The 17,270-nt window shown below is 43.0% G+C and overlaps 1 protein-coding gene across 2 annotated transcripts in view; it reads right to left on the minus strand.

The window, feature by feature from the left end:
- LOC145889713 (basement membrane-specific heparan sulfate proteoglycan core protein-like) overlaps nt 1-17,046 on the minus strand; it is a 32,209-nt gene extending 15,163 nt beyond the window's left edge. For both annotated transcript variants that reach the window (XM_082980716.1, XM_082980715.1), the window contains exons 1-35: nt 16,840-17,046; nt 14,049-14,280; nt 13,769-13,878; nt 13,641-13,702; nt 13,383-13,564; nt 13,216-13,277; nt 13,011-13,072; nt 12,632-12,765; nt 12,448-12,570; nt 12,211-12,336; nt 11,952-12,141; nt 11,763-11,884; nt 11,548-11,696; nt 11,217-11,432; nt 10,713-10,898; nt 10,260-10,378; nt 10,073-10,202; nt 9,574-9,651; nt 8,831-8,971; nt 8,193-8,384; nt 7,546-7,725; nt 7,141-7,259; nt 6,656-6,767; nt 6,471-6,584; nt 5,967-6,187; nt 5,557-5,689; nt 5,035-5,175; nt 4,111-4,296; nt 3,546-3,722; nt 2,641-2,871; nt 2,029-2,142; nt 1,464-1,582; nt 1,010-1,161; nt 671-767; nt 285-484 (exon numbers count right to left, since the gene is read on the minus strand). In XM_082980716.1, the coding sequence (XP_082836842.1) occupies nt 285-484; nt 671-767; nt 1,010-1,161; nt 1,464-1,582; nt 2,029-2,142; nt 2,641-2,871; nt 3,546-3,722; nt 4,111-4,296; nt 5,035-5,175; nt 5,557-5,689; nt 5,967-6,187; nt 6,471-6,584; nt 6,656-6,767; nt 7,141-7,259; nt 7,546-7,725; nt 8,193-8,384; nt 8,831-8,971; nt 9,574-9,651; nt 10,073-10,202; nt 10,260-10,378; nt 10,713-10,898; nt 11,217-11,432; nt 11,548-11,696; nt 11,763-11,884; nt 11,952-12,141; nt 12,211-12,336; nt 12,448-12,570; nt 12,632-12,765; nt 13,011-13,072; nt 13,216-13,277; nt 13,383-13,564; nt 13,641-13,702; nt 13,769-13,878; nt 14,049-14,280; nt 16,840-16,896 (4,969 nt within the window). In that variant the 5' untranslated portion in view covers nt 16,897-17,046. The remainder of the gene's footprint in view (nt 1-284; nt 485-670; nt 768-1,009; nt 1,162-1,463; nt 1,583-2,028; nt 2,143-2,640; nt 2,872-3,545; nt 3,723-4,110; nt 4,297-5,034; nt 5,176-5,556; nt 5,690-5,966; nt 6,188-6,470; nt 6,585-6,655; nt 6,768-7,140; nt 7,260-7,545; nt 7,726-8,192; nt 8,385-8,830; nt 8,972-9,573; nt 9,652-10,072; nt 10,203-10,259; nt 10,379-10,712; nt 10,899-11,216; nt 11,433-11,547; nt 11,697-11,762; nt 11,885-11,951; nt 12,142-12,210; nt 12,337-12,447; nt 12,571-12,631; nt 12,766-13,010; nt 13,073-13,215; nt 13,278-13,382; nt 13,565-13,640; nt 13,703-13,768; nt 13,879-14,048; nt 14,281-16,839) is intronic.
- Between the last annotated feature and the right edge of the window lie 224 nt (nt 17,047-17,270).

The following is a 17,270-nucleotide window of genomic DNA, read 5'->3' on the forward strand; positions in this document are numbered from 1 at the left end:
TTTCCATTGCGGGCTACGTAAACTTTTACAATATAGTTGTCGAGGATATGTTTGAAACCAGTGCATTATACGACCGCAAAGGATCTAATTTTGTGAACCAAACACCCCGTGGGGATTCAGTTCAGGAAGGTTTACGCCTTGTTGAAGACGAACAACAATAACGAAAAATGAAATAAAATTATTAAATGCCTTCAATCACACAAAATCTTAACATTTCCAATCACATCCGGAAATTCACATCCATTGAAATTAACAAAAACCCAACAAAGCAAGAGAAAACCTACTTGCGAGAGTGACGACAGAGGTGTCGCTCGCCGTCCCGTATCGATTTGCCGCCACACATTCGTAGATGCCAGCCGACGATTCGTCGAAGGTCGGCAGGGTCAGGGTTTTTCCGCTATTGGCAACAATCGCGTTGACGGGCAAGTTTTTGCCGGAACGTTGCCAGTTCAGACGCACTCGCCATCTTGAACTCACTGTACACCTGAAAGCGTCCGTAAACAAGTTGTCGAGTTATTACGAATACAATTTATCAACAATTTGTAATTGTGCCTCGAATCGCTTCCAAGAGCAAAAAAATGATTTTTGTTTTAAGCCCGCTTAAATGTTTTTTTGTCGTTTTCCACTAAGTTGCGCTTATTTCCAACAATAACAGTTCCAAGTATTTTACCTCAGTGTGACGGTGTCACCCGAATTGGCGTTCACGTTTCGTGGGGATACGGTAACTCGTGGGAGATCGGATGAGTCGATCACACTTCCCGGGTTGTCTGCGCAAAATATGCTGTCAACCTTATCGTGATGCGCGCCAACACAACACTTTTCTGGCGAAGATCGGGCAAAAATACCTTTTTTACACGGTATACAAATTTCCATAATATCACAATAGCAATATGTCAATTTTCATTCCAAACCCAACCAACGTCGTATGCATACAACAAGAACAAAAGTCATATAGTTAGTAGTAATAGATTCACATTCAATCCAATGCCTCACAGGTTCACAATTATACCTTCAATTCTCACACAGCTTCCACCGGGAGCAGTAGGTTCTCCAACATATCCGGTAGCACAACTTTCGCACCTCGTACCAACGTAACCCTCCCTGCATGCTGTGCAAGTGAGGGCGTTGGTGCTGTCGTCGTAATCGCATGTGTCCGAGAAGCTGCAACGAATACGAATCACGTATAGTTTACAATGTGGTTGATAAAGTGGTTCGTATGGCGTAAGATGGTGAATAACGACAGAACTAAATTGCGAGGTAACTTGGCATTTTCAAATAGTACCAGCTACTGCAAATAGCGGTTTCAAATAATACACACCGTGAACGATTAGTTATTCGCACGTAAGGTCAGGTGCTGCTATAGGAGCTATTTGTTGACAGCTATAATGTATAAAAAATCCCGACATTTGTCACATTTTCTTTTGTTTCTCCGTTTGTACAGCGGTGCACAATTAACAACTTACCTGTTGTCGCCAATTCCGGGGCAAGCGCACGGTCGGCACCCGTTGTCCACATCCGGGTTACCGAAATATCCCGGAGCGCAGTCCTCACAACGTGAACCAGCTCTATTGTTCCGGCAGTCCTGGGAAAGAAAAACCACAATTGTGGTTCGCGGTGTCGACTGGAACCATTTGGTCCCATGATAGCGTACACAGGCTGGAAGTATTTGGCTCTGGTTATCGTCAACCTTTATGCGCCGACGCGAGGCCTTTCATGTATGAAAACCCACACGTGCCAACTTCGTTTCATTAGTGGGTTTGCCTGTCGTCGTATTGCTATTTGTTACGAAATTATTTGACCCCGAGTAGAGAAGACTGTCGTTGTTGTATTGTTTATTCGTACAATTACAATTTTCTGCTTGCGCAATGATCTTTGATTTAAATGTGGAAATTTATAAATTCCGGCTTACTCGTAAATATCCAGTGAAGTGTTGGGGATTTTTGAATAAAAACGTTTTTTTTTTAATGAAATATTCCCGTGCTGCATTTTACAAACCCAAATGCAAGTTATTCGTGTTTCAATACTCACATGGCATTCTCCAGTCTCGGTGTCGCAAAGCTCGGCGTGGCCGCTACACTGACAGGCAGTGCATAGTCCCAAATAAATCCCGCCGCCAGACCTGGTAAAGCCGGGCGCACAATCCTAAGAGAAGAATAGTGATTGTTATTAGTAGTTGACCACATGAAAGGCATTTCCTTCGCTTCAAGGGAAAGGGCACAAAGAACGCGCAGCTGGCTTTGTAAGCAAAATCAACAACGCTAATATACGGGCTACCTCCTTATTTCGTACATTAGTGTCACACAAATATTCCGAATATAGCTGTGGGATGGTCACGAGTTGCGATGCAACTACAACTGCATTTGACATGGTAATATTTTTTGATTGATCAGTGTCTTTTTATTGCAAATTGATAAATTTTATGCATGTTTTAATGCGAGCTTTATCACCAACTTGTAATCGAAATTACGTGGGAAAAATTAACAATACGAATGAGTGCGAATAAAGGTTGGGTGTCCCTCGTGGATTCGCAACTTTCAAGCTGTTATACCACTGATTCAGCTATTGCTTTGCGCTTAAACAAGGTTCACTATGTCAAGCATAGGCAGCAAGCTTCTTACTAAACTAAAACACATTCACTACCTCACAGGACAAGCCTTCGTAACCATCCGGACACACGCAATGTTCGATTTCCAAACTGGGTTCGTTCATCATGACGCTCTCGCTCGCTGTTTCCATGGAAACGCTAGTTATGGTGGCGCGCATTGTAGTTGTGGAGTAGGATGCTTTGATGAGGACTTCCTCCAGGTCGGCGAGAGCCATGAGAAGATGCTCCCTCGTCGCCGGTTGACCGTCGGCCCGACGCCAGGATTTCTACACGAACATCATTAAAGTCGAGTGTTGCCTTTATGCAGAGCTTCCCTAATGGTGCGTTAAATTGATGTTGTTGGGTTATAACAAACTTACCTAGGAGGTTTTAGGAATGTTAAACAGCACGGCCTTTAAGCTGTTACAGTAATAAAAAAATTGTTGAACGTTTTAAAGAAAAGGCCCGACAGTTTTTTTGGGTGCAATACAATGATAAAAACTATACTGTCCCCAAAACAGAAGCCAGCAGTTTTGTGTGCATCGTCATTATATTTTGTTAGGGATCAACTCAAAGGCACAGTCCACATGAATGTTGTACATAAAAATACGTGCTGCCAGTGCTTGGTGTTTTCGAGAACGAGTAAGTAAATTTGTTTTGATGGAAAGGTTGTTCATAGATTTCAAAAGTATCACAGCTCGTACGCGAGTGCTACACAATACACAATTAGGAGATGCATAATATTAAACCGCCAGCACTGCATATGGACTGCCTCAGAAGTGCTGTGCTAATCAAATATAACCCCAAGCGTCTATTCCAAGTACTTTGTCCCCCAAGGGGCGCCCAATGCCACAAATAACGTTCTAAGCATCGACGCTGACCTTCCATCAAAGCAAGCTAAACATGTTTTCCTATACGTTTGGTCTGTCTGTGCTATAACACAGGGTAAGTGTATTCAGACCTCTTGGAAGACGGTGCTCCTTTCCGTTGCAACGTTCTGGATGACGTCACCACTGATGTAGGAATGGAGCACAATGTCGTTGCCTCGCAGTATGACGTCAGGTTCGTTGGAGGGGCTTCCCCGTCCGTAGGTTGTGTGTGTGACCGTGTAATCCAGTTTTCCGCCGTAGGACACAATCTGCAAATTACGGCGTTGTTCATATACGTTTTTTATACGCGAGTAACCGGTATTTATGTAATGTTGTGTTTTAAGGTTCGTTTCTGTGCCATATTGCTGAGGAGAAAACAAGTTTATAAATTTCAACCCAAATCGAAATAAAATATCGCATGCATCTATTGATTATTTAAACTATAGCGGAAGTTACGGCAAAGTGTGATGTGAAATATTTCTTCTTCGTGTTTTTAGAAAGTGAAAGATCTGCCACCAAATGAACGCATTGTTCATTCGAATATAACATTACAAAATAACGTTCAGATAAAAGGGGATCTAAGTTGTCAAAACCAATTTTCCCAAAGCACACGCAGAAGGCGTCTGGTCAAAATCAACGTCAACAAGATTAAAATACCTTATCTCCCTTATATTCCTCGGGAAGTCGCCAGTAGTAAGTAATTCCTCTTGTCAAAGTATCCACACGAGGGTATGAAAGAGACCGACCCCCGTCGGTTACCTCGAAACCGCTTGAAACATGTGCGTTCAACTGTCGGTTTGTGAGAGAGAAGCCGCCGTTGTCTTCGTTGAAGTCTGACGTCACCTGTGAGTTTGAAACCGGCGATTAAGAATTCCGGTTATGATTACGGTATACGGAGTGGAAATGCACCTGTACTTTTCTGGATATGTAGTTTGATAAAGTGTTAGACAAGGCGGTATACGACCACTAAGTGCTGTATGGTACAGCGCGTTTAACACATAAATCACAGAGAGGGCGTAACAACCGTATACGAATGAATGGGCTTGTGGGTTATATTGCTGCTTTAGTAAACAGTCGAGTAGTTATATTGATCGAACATGTTGTCTGTGAGTTGTTTTCTCATATTTTATGTTGCAGTTAAGTTACACAAATTAAGCAGCACACATGGTACCTGCGTTGTTATATACATTTTCTATATGTAAGTAACCTATATACATGTATTGTTGTGTTTTCGGGTTTGTTTCTGTGCAATAGTATTAAGGAGAAAACAAATTACTAAGTTTTAACTCAAATCGAAATAAAATATTACAAGCATTTATTGATTATTTAAACTACAAACACACAGCAATACGCCGATAGGCATAAATGCAACATTTTGAACCAAGATCGCGTGTTCGCTTGCATATTTACCCCATTGCGTACAAACATTACATCAACCGTGAAACAAGCGCCTACAGGGTTCACCGATTTGCAGACATTCACTCTCACAAATGTTTGACGGTCGCGCCAAAACGCCAAACACACGTTATGCGGTTCGGTGTCACAACGGGAGAATGATTCATCCTATATTTGTTGACTGACCTTGTTTCGTTCGTAGAAGGCGGAGGTACACTGTCTGGTGAGCCCCATGCAGAAACAGGGCAGACATCCGCCGTCGTGCTCCAAGCTGAGGTGGAAAAAGCCCGGCTTGCATTCGTCGCATTTCGAGCCCCGCGTGCTTTCCTGCTCGATACAAAATACATGTGTTCCGCTATCGAAAAACATGCACTTGACCCAAGGAGTAATTTTTATATGGTCCAGGGGATGATTACGTACCGGGAAACGAAAAACTTGCATGTTTTAAAGATTAGACGCACGTTCTTTTATATGTAAATGACGATAGCACTCAGAAACGATGCCACGTGTGTTGTATGGTGCTAATTTTTGAAAACTCTTCGGTTTATGTTTAAGATGTGTCTTCTGGTATATACGAAGAAACAACAATTTATCTCAATAAAAACTGGGGATATTTTATTCTATATCACGGACAATCAATCTTTCGGGAATATTTCCACCGCTGACGAAACAAAGTGTTATAGAAGCAAGAACATGACAGTGACCCACCTTGCACCTGCACTGCCCTGAAGAGTCACATGCGTTGTCCACCGACCCATTCTCGTCGCAATTGCAATTGGAAGTCGCTCGTCTGCAGGTCGACCCAGGAATGAGCGGATTACCTACATAACCGGGCGCACACCTGGACATAAGTGTGAAATTTGTTGAAAACATCTGCTACGAAATACGTAAAGCCCCATGTTTTGCTATTTGCGTCACGTAAATTGACAGTTACTCAAGCTGAAGCGTTTTATTTAAAGAGAAAATTTACGTCGCAACGCAACATATAATTTTTCACGTATAGCGAACCAAAACCTTTTGATCACACGTAGCGCAAAACATATCAGGTCACCCACGTAAAATCGCTGAACGTAAAGATCGTAACGCTTATAGCTAAGTTATTAACAACGAACTTTTACCGCTCGCAACGATCTCCCTCATAACCAACTGGGCATTGATCGCAGATAGCTCGTCCATTGCGTCCCATTGTACAGGTTGGCAAGGTACCCTGGTCCGACCGGCCGTCGATGTTTGGACACGGGCAGAGTTGACATTGAGACAAACCGCCCGCCCTTGCGTCTCCATAGAAACCGTACGCGCAAAACTCGCAATGGTCGCCAACCGTGTTGTCCCGACAACCCTGCGAATGTGGATAATAGGGATTGAATAACTGGCCTGTGTGAGGGAAACGAAAAGTCCAAACTCTTTTCGGATGTATTCTTATATTTGCTCAAAACGAATGCATGTCATTTAAAGCAGCAAATACAAAAAATGTAACCCATACTACAGTACAGGACATAAAAACAACCATCTTTAATTTCCGACCACAGGCCTGTTTTATAAAACGCATTTTCGTTCTCTGTACAAAGGCACTATACAATTTAAGTATTCTTAAAAGGAAAAATGACTGAGGTTTGGCATACCTGACACACTCCAGTCTCCCTATCGCAAACGTCGCTGTGTCCGTGACAGTTGCATCTACGACAGGTGCCAAGGTACGGACCGTCACGGACCCTGTAAAAACCGGACGTGCATTCCTAAAAAGCGAAAACGCGTTAAGCGACAAAGAGGCGCATGGGATGAAAGAGCAGATCTGTCAGCAACTCACCTCACAGGAGAGCCCGGCGTATCCCACAGGACATCGGCACTCTTCGACCTCATATGCCCGATCACGACCGGTTTGTCGCGGTGCAGCGCTCGTCAGATAGATGTTAGTGATGCTGAGTGAAATGCATTAGGTTTGATAACACACAACTGTCCTGGCGGTCAATAATAGTGATGTGAGAACTAGTAATACCTGGATAGTATATGTTGGTTGGCAAGTCACGGTGTTCGTTAATTTAAGAAAAACGCCGGGACAATTTTACCAATGCCTGCATACTTTGCGTTTGTACATGAGTACGCATGTTGCTTACGTAATTTGCTTGAAAAGAAAATTTCCTACATTTGAAATGCAAATATTGCTAAAAACACGCACAAACGATTTTTAATTCTTCAACAACTAAATAGCACTAAGCATATTTTAAGAAACAAAACTTATACTTTAGGCGGACAGAATCCTTATACCAAAATGCTAAGGAAAAAAATACTAACATGCTTTGTATCATTTGGTTGGAGTAGGTCGCCCGCACAAGGAAGGATTCAACATTGCTGAGAACCATCAGCAAATCTTCGCGACTTGCAGTCGTGCCGTCCGCTTTTTCCCAGCTATCCTGCAACAGAAACACACCTTGCTGCAAAATTTGTCATCAACTAGGTATTGGCACATGCAAAGCGTAACTTTTGTCAAGTAAAATTGCGTTCGTAAGCAGAAAACCAATACTGGAATCAATCGTCCAAGTCAATGTTGAAATTCAAATGTTAATGAAGAAATGCAGTGGTCTTTGGCCTGTGAGTCAGACACTTGACTGCCGGGGGATCTTTGAACCACAACGTATAAGGTTGCCCAACTTTGGATGAACCCAGAAATGCATCATTTAAAATCAATAACAGTCTCACCTCCTTTATGTTCGCCACAAATCGGGTGTTGGTGTCGGGGGACGGATGGCTCCCGCTGACGTGTGTTAACGTCTGTCCGTTTCCTGTGAGTCTCAAGTCGGCGATACGAGATATTGGTCGCGACCCTGGTCTTTCGCTGTAGCGAATTGTGTAGTCGAGGTGACCGCCATATGAGGCAAGCTGTACATTTATGGAAAACAGTTGTACAGTTTGTAGGAATGTGACCGCACGATCGGTCAATGGTTCCATTAGGAAGTTTATACAAATGCGTTTGGTTGCTAACTATAGATTTGTCGTTGTTATATAGGTGGGCATTCACGTTTCGAGTGGAAACGCGCAAAGAGTCGTTTCCGTTGACGCAAATCTCCATTGTTGGATGTTAACCATACTGACCACTACCTTTTAAGTGCTTATGTGAGAAATTACATCACCACCAGTGGCATTACTGACCAAACAGGCCAGTGATTTGTAAAAACTGCTAAACATGTACAATAACGCGCGGGCAAGATCGAAGAGTCACCAAGCTGCACTGTTGGAACCTAATAAGTCTAAACAGTGGCTTTGTCTGCAGTTCACTTAAAATGTACATGAAAATTATAACGTGTAGGCTAAGATGGCCAGAGGTACCCACTCTGCGATCCTGTTACCTGTTTGCCGACAAATTCTTGAGGAAGCATCCAGTAATACACGTCACGTGGCAGTCGGTCGAGATTGGCTCTCACCAACGGTTGCCTGATCTCTTCTTCCGTTGTTACGAAGCTTATGTCGTCTTGAAAACTTTCGGTGGCTGCGGCGTTCGTGAGGACGAAGTGATCGGCGGAGTCGTAGTTTGCGGTAATCTAAGTGGGGAAATTTTAACTGAAATTAGTAGAGAATTTGTCCTGCTGTACAGAAGCACATTCTGCTTTGTGCAAAATCATAAACGCTTTATTCTTATATTGCAGAGGATGGAATTGGAATCACATCCAAACATGTTTGCGTACGTAGAACATACACGTAAAGGGCTAGTACAGACGTTGAAAACCATCACATAATAATTATTCTCAATTTATGACGATCAGATACTAAATCAGTCGATTATTTCGCATTTTACAATTATCATAGCCATTTACCAGTGGTTATCAGCTATACCCGATCACGTTCAACGAATTGAAAATTTATTTTGGTTAATACAGTACACTGCTGCAAGGCAATTCCAACAAAACTGCTTTCAAGCTCAAAATATCCATTGTGGTTGCCATGACATCCTATTACGTTTCACGAAACTGGCGTAAAAGGGCCTTACTTCCAATCTGTTCCACGTGGTGCTGTTGCATTGGTCGGTGACGCCCATACAGAAGCAAGTCAGGCATCCGGCCGCGTTGGCTTCCGATAAGAAGTAGTGACCCGGCTTACACTTGTTACACCTCGGTCCCTGGCACCCTTCCTAAAAACCAAAGGTAGATAATAGATATGATATACTCGGCTTGAATTTGGATTGCTGCGCTGTTTTTCCGGGTTTTAAGAGAAGGTGGTCTGTATGTCAGTAATTAAAACGCAAGCTGCTAATCACGCAAAAAACGCGAGATGTTAGATTGTACTAAGGTAGGTTTTTGTGTTAGCGTTTTAATATTTAAAACACCTTGGGCCACAAATAATACATGCAAGGTACAACAGTAAATCTAAATTCCAGGAACAGTTAGTACGAAATATTGCACACAAAAGTTTAACTTACATACATTCATTAAAAAAGTCAGAAAAGGTATCAATGGAAACTATTTTTAAGTGTACACTAAAAGTATAGGCAAGAGAAATAAAAGCAAAAACACAGCCTTAAACACAGAGAAACGCGTTTAGGACGAGTGTAAGTATGCCATGCACGGGAAGAAATTGTTATACCTTACACTGGCAGGTTTGCCCAAAGCCAACACCAATGCTACCAGCTACATCACAGTACGTGCCAGGATAGCGTGTACAGCCGCCCTTATAGGGGCTATAGCCTTCAGCGCATTCTGAGCAATTAACACCCGTGTACCCATCTTTGCATACTTGGATCGGAGCGCCTGTACGCAAGCATTCACCGACGTAGGGGCCGACCATTTGCCTCTCGTAGCCCGAGTCGCATTCCTGTAATACCGAATAGTGGGTTATGTAAAGTTAATGTCAAAAGGCGGAAGCAAATTTCTCAATATTTACTTGAGGCTAATTTATTTAATATACCGGAGTGTAAAATGTGAGAATAAACTTAAATGCAAGCCTTACACGATAGTGCATTTTGTAAGTGTTTTCTACAAATTTCTGGCGTCGTCTTAAAGGTAAACTCACCAACATATGGAATAAGCGTTTAAAGGTGACTTGAATTGTTCATTATTTTTAGTAGTGAATCACACACTGAATACTGGGCGCTAAAACTAGTGAGACTTATTTCAAACAGAGCAAGCACAAATGCATTAAACAGCTATTACTTTCTCCACAATGTTGGCACGCTGCAAAAAATTGGCCTAGGCACAAAGCATATATTTGCGACACAGGAGAAAGTGATGGATACCTCACACGATAGGCCAGTATAGCCTTCAGGGCAGACGCACTCCTCCACAGTGGATGCGACCGCACCGACAGGAACAGTTGTTGCGGTCATACCAGCTGGCTGCGCCACTTGCATTGATACGTTTCCGATGCTGTAGATTTTACAGGTAAAAGACTGTAGATTTCGTAACAATCGCGTAATTTTTTACCCTGTACTGAGCATGGAGTTGTCGTAGGCCGTGCGCAGGAGAATGCCGCTGATGTTTCCCAGCGTGTTCATCATTTCATCCCTGGTCACCGGCGAACCGTCGGGTTTGGTCCATTTATCCTGATTTATACACAGAACAAGAGTTACTAAAATCCAAAAAAATAAACTGGTTCAATGCTTTGCGGCCAAAAATAGCATCATGTTTTGTTAAATACCGTGATGTTGTGTGATAAGCAATCATGGGTGGTAAGATTTTATCTGGGAGTACAAGTTGGAGTCGTACAAAAAACTGGTTTTCCTGCTTTTTAACCACTATAATATTATCGTACAATGCGGACTTAAAGTTAGTCAACAACGTGTACAAAGCGACGGCAAAATACATTTTCGAGTGAAGACGTGCTAGTTATATTTCTTTTCTAAATCCAAAACAACTAAAATGACCATCAACTCATACCTCATCAAAGACAGCAGTTGTCGTGTGCTTGCTGACGGGACCGGGATGAGGTCGGTCTTCTCTGTATACAAGAGTTTCACCATTACCCTGTAGAATGACGTCACTGTTGTTTGTGGGGAGCGCAGGAAAGTTATAGGAGTTGTTGTAGCTGAACGAGAACTGCAGCGTGCCACCGTAACTGTTGATCTACAAAGCAAAACGATAAATATATTTTGTGTTGAGCAATGTAAGGTTGTGTGAAGGCCTTCGATTTTCTTGGAATATGCTGCACAAACCTATGCCCTGAGGGCAAGATTAATAATTTTAAAAATTTATTGTAGAAATATGAAATACGAATACAAAAACTTAAAAATGAAATATCAAAATTTCATGAAATATCAAAAATATGAAATATCACAATTTTTTGTAGAAAAATTTATAGAAATATGTACAGACCATCGATATTTTGATTTCACATACACATTTTCTCGTACGTACTTTATGCAATTAACAATAGGAAAGTACCTTGGCTCCCAAAAACTGGGCAGGCAAGCTCCAGTAATGGGCAGCTGCCAAAAAGCGTTTGGACAAGTCAATCAACTGGAGTTCTTTGGCGGCGGGATTGACAGTGATCTGATTGCTGTTAATGGGCTCAGGCGACCCGGGTACGCCGCCTTCAATCTCTGCAGGCTCCAAATCCAAAAGTACGTCGTCTTGCTCGTCGTCGAAGGTTATCCCGACCTGTTGCAAGTGGAAAAATTTGGGTTATGGCTAAAAAAGTGTCCAGCAGTTCAATACAAGATATACGCATATCTGTTGATTGTAAATATTGACAAAGCCCAGATTATCATATCACCTCGTGGAATTCTAGATTGCTGGAGTGACATTGGTCGGTCACGCCGAAGCAGTAGCAACGCTTGCAACGACCGGTAGAGTCGGAGGAACTGTCGAATTCCCCAGGGGGACACTCCTCTGTTTCGTCGGCGGCAGGGGTGGGTGGTGCAGCTGCAACGGATAGCGCTGTCACTTGGTGGACGCAAAACGTTTGTTATTTGACGTGAGGGCACTCACTTGGAACTGGCTCCGTGTCCGGTTCATTTACGGTAAGAATTAAATCCGGCACCGCTAGAATCGCACCACCTCTGTTTAGCGCCTCGCACGTGTACGCACCTTGGTCCGATGGTTTTACTTTCCTGACAAAAAGTATTTTGATAAAGTATTTTGATGTGGATGCCGGGTTTACTGTGTAATTTAACGCACCTGATAGTCAAAACTCCCAAACCGTCCTTGGATGTCATTGACACCCTTTGGCCGGGAGGCACGTTGCCCCAATTCACTCTCCAGGAAATAACAGGTGTCGGAGTGCCGACTGCTTCACATCTCATTGTCACCGTTTCTCCTTGGTTTGCCTCAAGTCTGCTGGCCGGGGGCACTATGACCACTGGAGCAGCTATAGGAAAAATGCTTGTATTATTTGAAGGTCAAACAGAGTTTGTCTTGAGGTAATATGGTTTCTTACAGCATCCAACTTCATCACTGGCATCAAGACAGTCGTCCTCTTTGTCACAATGATAACTTCCTGGAATGCAGCTGCCATCTCCACAGAGAAAGTGGGTTGAAGGACAAGCGCTGTTTGGGTCAGAAGCTGAAGAAAGTATGTTCAATTTATTATAACTTATAAACTTTATCAAGCCAGGTCAAATTCCATGCACAAGAAAAAGGGCAAAAACTATTTTCAACAACGCGGTGCACTCACGGCAGTCAAGTTCATCAAATCCATTGCCACAGTCATCATCTCCATCACAACGCCAGTGTTTCTGTGCACAAATTGCTGTTCCATTGCAAAGGAACTGAGTTGGGTCACATTCTGTGCCTGAATCTGTACAAAATCATGATAAAGATAGAATACTACTGGCATTGAATCGGGTAATTTGGCTTACTGGAGCAGAAGTCTTCATCACTGCCATCGTAGCAATCATTTGTTCCATCACAGACATACAAACGATCAATGCACTGAAGGTTTTTACAAGTTGCCTGACCAGGCCCACACTGTGGAACATCGCTTCCTGGAGTGCTGTAATCATAAATTTTAGACTATGCTCAAATCAAGGTACTTATTAAATCATAATTTGTATTATTAAATCATTTCTGCAACATTTATTCTAGTCCCAAAACAGTTCCCAATATAGTCTTAAGACAGTGCTCTGTGTTGATTAGTGACTTAAGAACTTAACCCAAACAGAAGCAAAAGTACACAATGGCTAGACTTGCGGAAGACAGAGTTGATGAGTTTAAACCACAACACTTCTCTGTGCATACCTATAAACCGCAAGGTCATCTGGTGGAGTGGGCTCAGCGGTGGTTGTGCTCCTAGTTGTAGCCTAAATAAAGACTGTAATTTACCAAACCAAAGTTGCACAGATTCTTTTACAAACAACACACAGAATCAAAAGAAAAAGGGACCAAGCATGAAAACTGAATTCCATATAAGAAGCGAGCTTAGTGTATGTAGATCAGTACTTACATCAAATTCATCAGTCACAAAGACAGTTGTGGTTTGTGGAACTGTTGGAGCAGTCAAAACTTCTGCAAAATAACAATTTATTTTCTGCAACATGGCAAAAGTATTTTAAGGTTAATCACTGTAAATGTTTTTAAATAAAATACATTTGATAAAACTTTGACACTTACGACACTCCTCTCTGTCAAAATCAGTGGCAATGTACTTGATCTTAAACTGTTCAGGACTAAGTCGAAAGCGTCCCAAAGAACCACCTCTAACCAGTGCCACAAGGGCTGCTGTTATGTCATCAGCAGAATTTGATACACAAGTCCCAACATCCACCATAAGTATCACATTGCCTCTCTTTTCCCTAAATTAACAGCGGTTTCGTTTACTTTGTTTTGGGCCTAAATTATACCAATAGGTCAGCAATTAACTAAAGTTACCCAAACATCAATGGGGTGGCCTCCAGATATCCATTAAACCATTCAGTCAAATAATCTTCCAGCTAAAGTAGGGACAATTAGTAAGGGTAACTGATAAATCTATTTTTGTAAAGAGGTCGTTTTCTTACCAAGACCATAATTTCAGAAGCAAGATCCTTAAACTCATCCGTGTGGTAATCTCTCAGATTTTCAGTCATTTCAATAGAGTCCAAAAAGTTCAGATCACTTCTGTACCATACTGAAAACCAATAGTATTTGCAACGTATGTGTACACAATAGTATTCATTAAGAAGCCCCAAAATTAATCATTAGGATTCTGCAAATAAAATAACATAAAAACCATCCTAAAAACTTCTAAATTAGATTAAATAAAGCTCTAAATATGAGAGATGTGCAAGAGGAACTTACTCCAGTCAGAAGAAGATGAAGTTTGGACATTTTCAGGCAGAGTAGGTGAGCTGGGTGGAGGTGCAACCACATGAAGATTATCACTTCCACTTCCTGGATCAAAATCATAGTCCCCAGCTTGTCTGCGTGCTCTTCTGTTTAGCAGGTCAGCAGAAAAGGAAGAGTCCAACCGAAATCCAACTTCTTTGGATAAGCGCCGTGCGAGCAATTGTTGTCGAATAATGTTTCTGTCCTGTGATCATATTTTAGGTGTATTAATAATTATATTTATTCAGTTGAATGTTCCAAACCAACAACGATGTAACGACGATGCAATTACGATGTAATATTACCGAACCCGTATCGTCGGTTAAAACACGCACTTTCGTGTTTTCTGCGGTGCCAATTTTCGCTATTTGCAAAATCGCTGCCCGCTGAGAACAAAATTACACGCTTCGAACACGCTTGTGGCCCGAAATGACAAGGCAAAGATGATAAATTAAGCGCCAACGATCACAAACGTGCCACATTTGACAGTTTGAGCCGAAAACAGAAAGTTGTTGACTGTTTGCAACACAAACTCCCAAATTTGTAATCTAATGGCGTAGAATCCAGAAAAGAGAAGATGCCTTGAAATTAAGACGGCGCTTGGACCACGATGACGTAACCTCGACGCAAAATAAAGTCGACAAAAACTTGAAGTACTTCGCCTCTCATGTTCAACCGAACCGTTTACTGGCAAACATAGCAAAGAAGCAGATATAATGGCGGTTAAAAGAACATTTTGAGAGGCCTCTCATGCGCATGTAAGACAGGGGACGAGTAAGAAGCACACCGGAAAAGGGAGTTGTTAAGCCTTTCGTGTCTCGCAGCTGTTTTCGGACACCGGGCGAGGCACAGACAAAACACCTGGATCAATGAGGTGCCACTGACGTTGATATAAAGATTTACATCCGTTTGTTTTCATGTCGAAAGCGTTGAACGATTTAAAGAGAACTTCTAGCCTAGCCCTGTGGGAAGAAACAACCGCAGTGCCTGTGGCCAGATAAGGTTATCCGTTGCGCAGCTTTGGTTTCATACACATGAGCGTGTGAGGTCTAGGCCATGTGATAGTGACACCACAGTACACAAAACTGAAAGATTTAATAAGGGGAAAAAGTTCATTTGACTGTGTCTCCAATCATTATAGACACATGGGAAATGCGTCAAATTCGTGACCGTGTGGAACTTAGGTGTACGTTTGGAGATTGAACTTCTGTGCAAATAAGCAACGGTATCACGTAACACAACATTAGTCAAAAACAATCCAAGTTTGTGGTGGAACACCATCTGCGACACTGACCGGTCCCGGGGTGAGGCCGATGTTTTGGGTCGGACGTTGATAAGCCAAAACTAAACACCCGTCCAAGTGCGTGCTGGCCGCAAGGCGATCCCGCTGCACTTCAACGCCAGCGTAACTTAGCTCCGCCGACAATGGCATAATTTGATAACAGCGGGGTGGTTTAACAAAGCAGTCCTCTCGCCGGTGTTGCGTGAAACGTGTTACCACACAAACGGCCATTTCCGCGCGGCCCCATTGACAACCACAGGCTTCTTTATGCGGTATAGGGGCGATGCGAGCTTTTATTATCAGCGCGTGCCGCCGTTGTAGCACTGACGGACGTCAAACAAATCACCGATGGAAAACTGGAGCAGTTCAACAAACAATTCGACGATGTGTCTCACGGGCTGACAGGGGACGTTTAGGTGCGACTTGTCATTTCACCGGCCTAATATGGGTTAGCAGTGCAGCGGGCGGGTAATGATGAGTGTTCGTCAAAGCCACATCCTGTGTCAGTCGAGCTCGGGCCAATTAAAGCGCGCTCGAAATTGGAAGAAATTACCTTGCTACATCCGCGTGATGGTCAATTGAGTTAATCCGCGCTAACGTTCTACATGTTCAGGACCAGTTCACAATGCTGTGATGAACGTGTTACATTACTCGGTAAGCTTGTCCTGTTAAGTGGACCACTGGTCCATGTATGTGTATGTTGTAGGCTGTGACGCGGCACAACCCAATTTGCGTCCACTTTCCAAAACCTCCTATGTAAACAGCACTTCCCGTTGAACAAACGGTCGTTTGATGTGCAGAATCACGCCAACCAGGTCACTTTTGTGGTGGCGGCGCAGATGAAACGAACTTAGCGGTTCGAAAGCCGCGATCTGCGTTAATTCCTTCTTCGCGTCGGTGGTGAAACGAAAAGATTACGTCAGCGCCCACATACGTAATCCCCAAGCCCGCTGCGGCTTTTACGACACACACCTCTGTAACTCACGTCCTCGAATATAGCCACTTAGGTGTGTTGCGTTTTTGTTCCTGAAGCCTCAATGACTTAACTTTTTTGTTTGGAAAACAGCAGAGTGGTCTTGAATAGAGTGCGGATATTTCTCGTATACCCACCCCTAACCCGAAGGCCGGAGATCAAAGCGGCGACAATAGAATCTATGAACCTTGACCTTTTTGCATGAGCTGAGAGAACGTGCGGAATGCCTTGGCTTTAAACCAGATCATTCGCTTCGTCTGTGGTCACGCATGCCGATTTGCTGGCCCTGTAACTTCAGTCTAATCTCCCAAGCTGGCAACTGTAGAAACCTTCAGTTGTGTCACGTAGTAAAACAAGCCCTCGAGCCCTATGCCAAATGTTTGCATTCTCCTTTCCCCTATGAGATTATTAAACCCACACGCCCGATTAAATAAGGCCCAGGTATATTAAAATTGCAATTAGGTTATGCGCCTTTGAGCGTGAAATACAACCATAAATCAAAAACTTACCAATGCATAACTGCTGCTCGCCAGTAAGACCAGGCAGATAGATAGAAATAACTCCATGTCTGTCCAACTGCCTCGACTGAATACTCTCGAAGACGTCACCGTCCCGTCGACGTTGTTATGCCGGGAATCTCACACAGAATTTCTTTCGATCGCGCGCAGCACACAAGGCACAGCAAGACTATTTCTTACACAGTGTCGCTACGAAGTAGAGCTGAAAACAAACACAGCGCGTCGCTTTGCTTTCCAGTGTCCCAGATACAGCTGACGTGCGAAAATCACTTTGCACTTCTTAGCTGCGATACCGTATCGCTCTCGCACTTGTCTACAAGCGATTCTGCCACTCAATGCCGCGTTAATTTCCACTACAGAGCTGACCGCACACTAAGAGCTCCTGACAATGGACTGCTGTTTTTCTGTGTCTGAAAGACACC

Source organism: Ascidia mentula, chromosome 2 (assembly GCF_947561715.1).
Source record: "Ascidia mentula chromosome 2, kaAscMent1.1, whole genome shotgun sequence".
NCBI classification, from domain to species: Eukaryota; Metazoa; Chordata; class Ascidiacea; order Phlebobranchia; family Ascidiidae; genus Ascidia; species Ascidia mentula.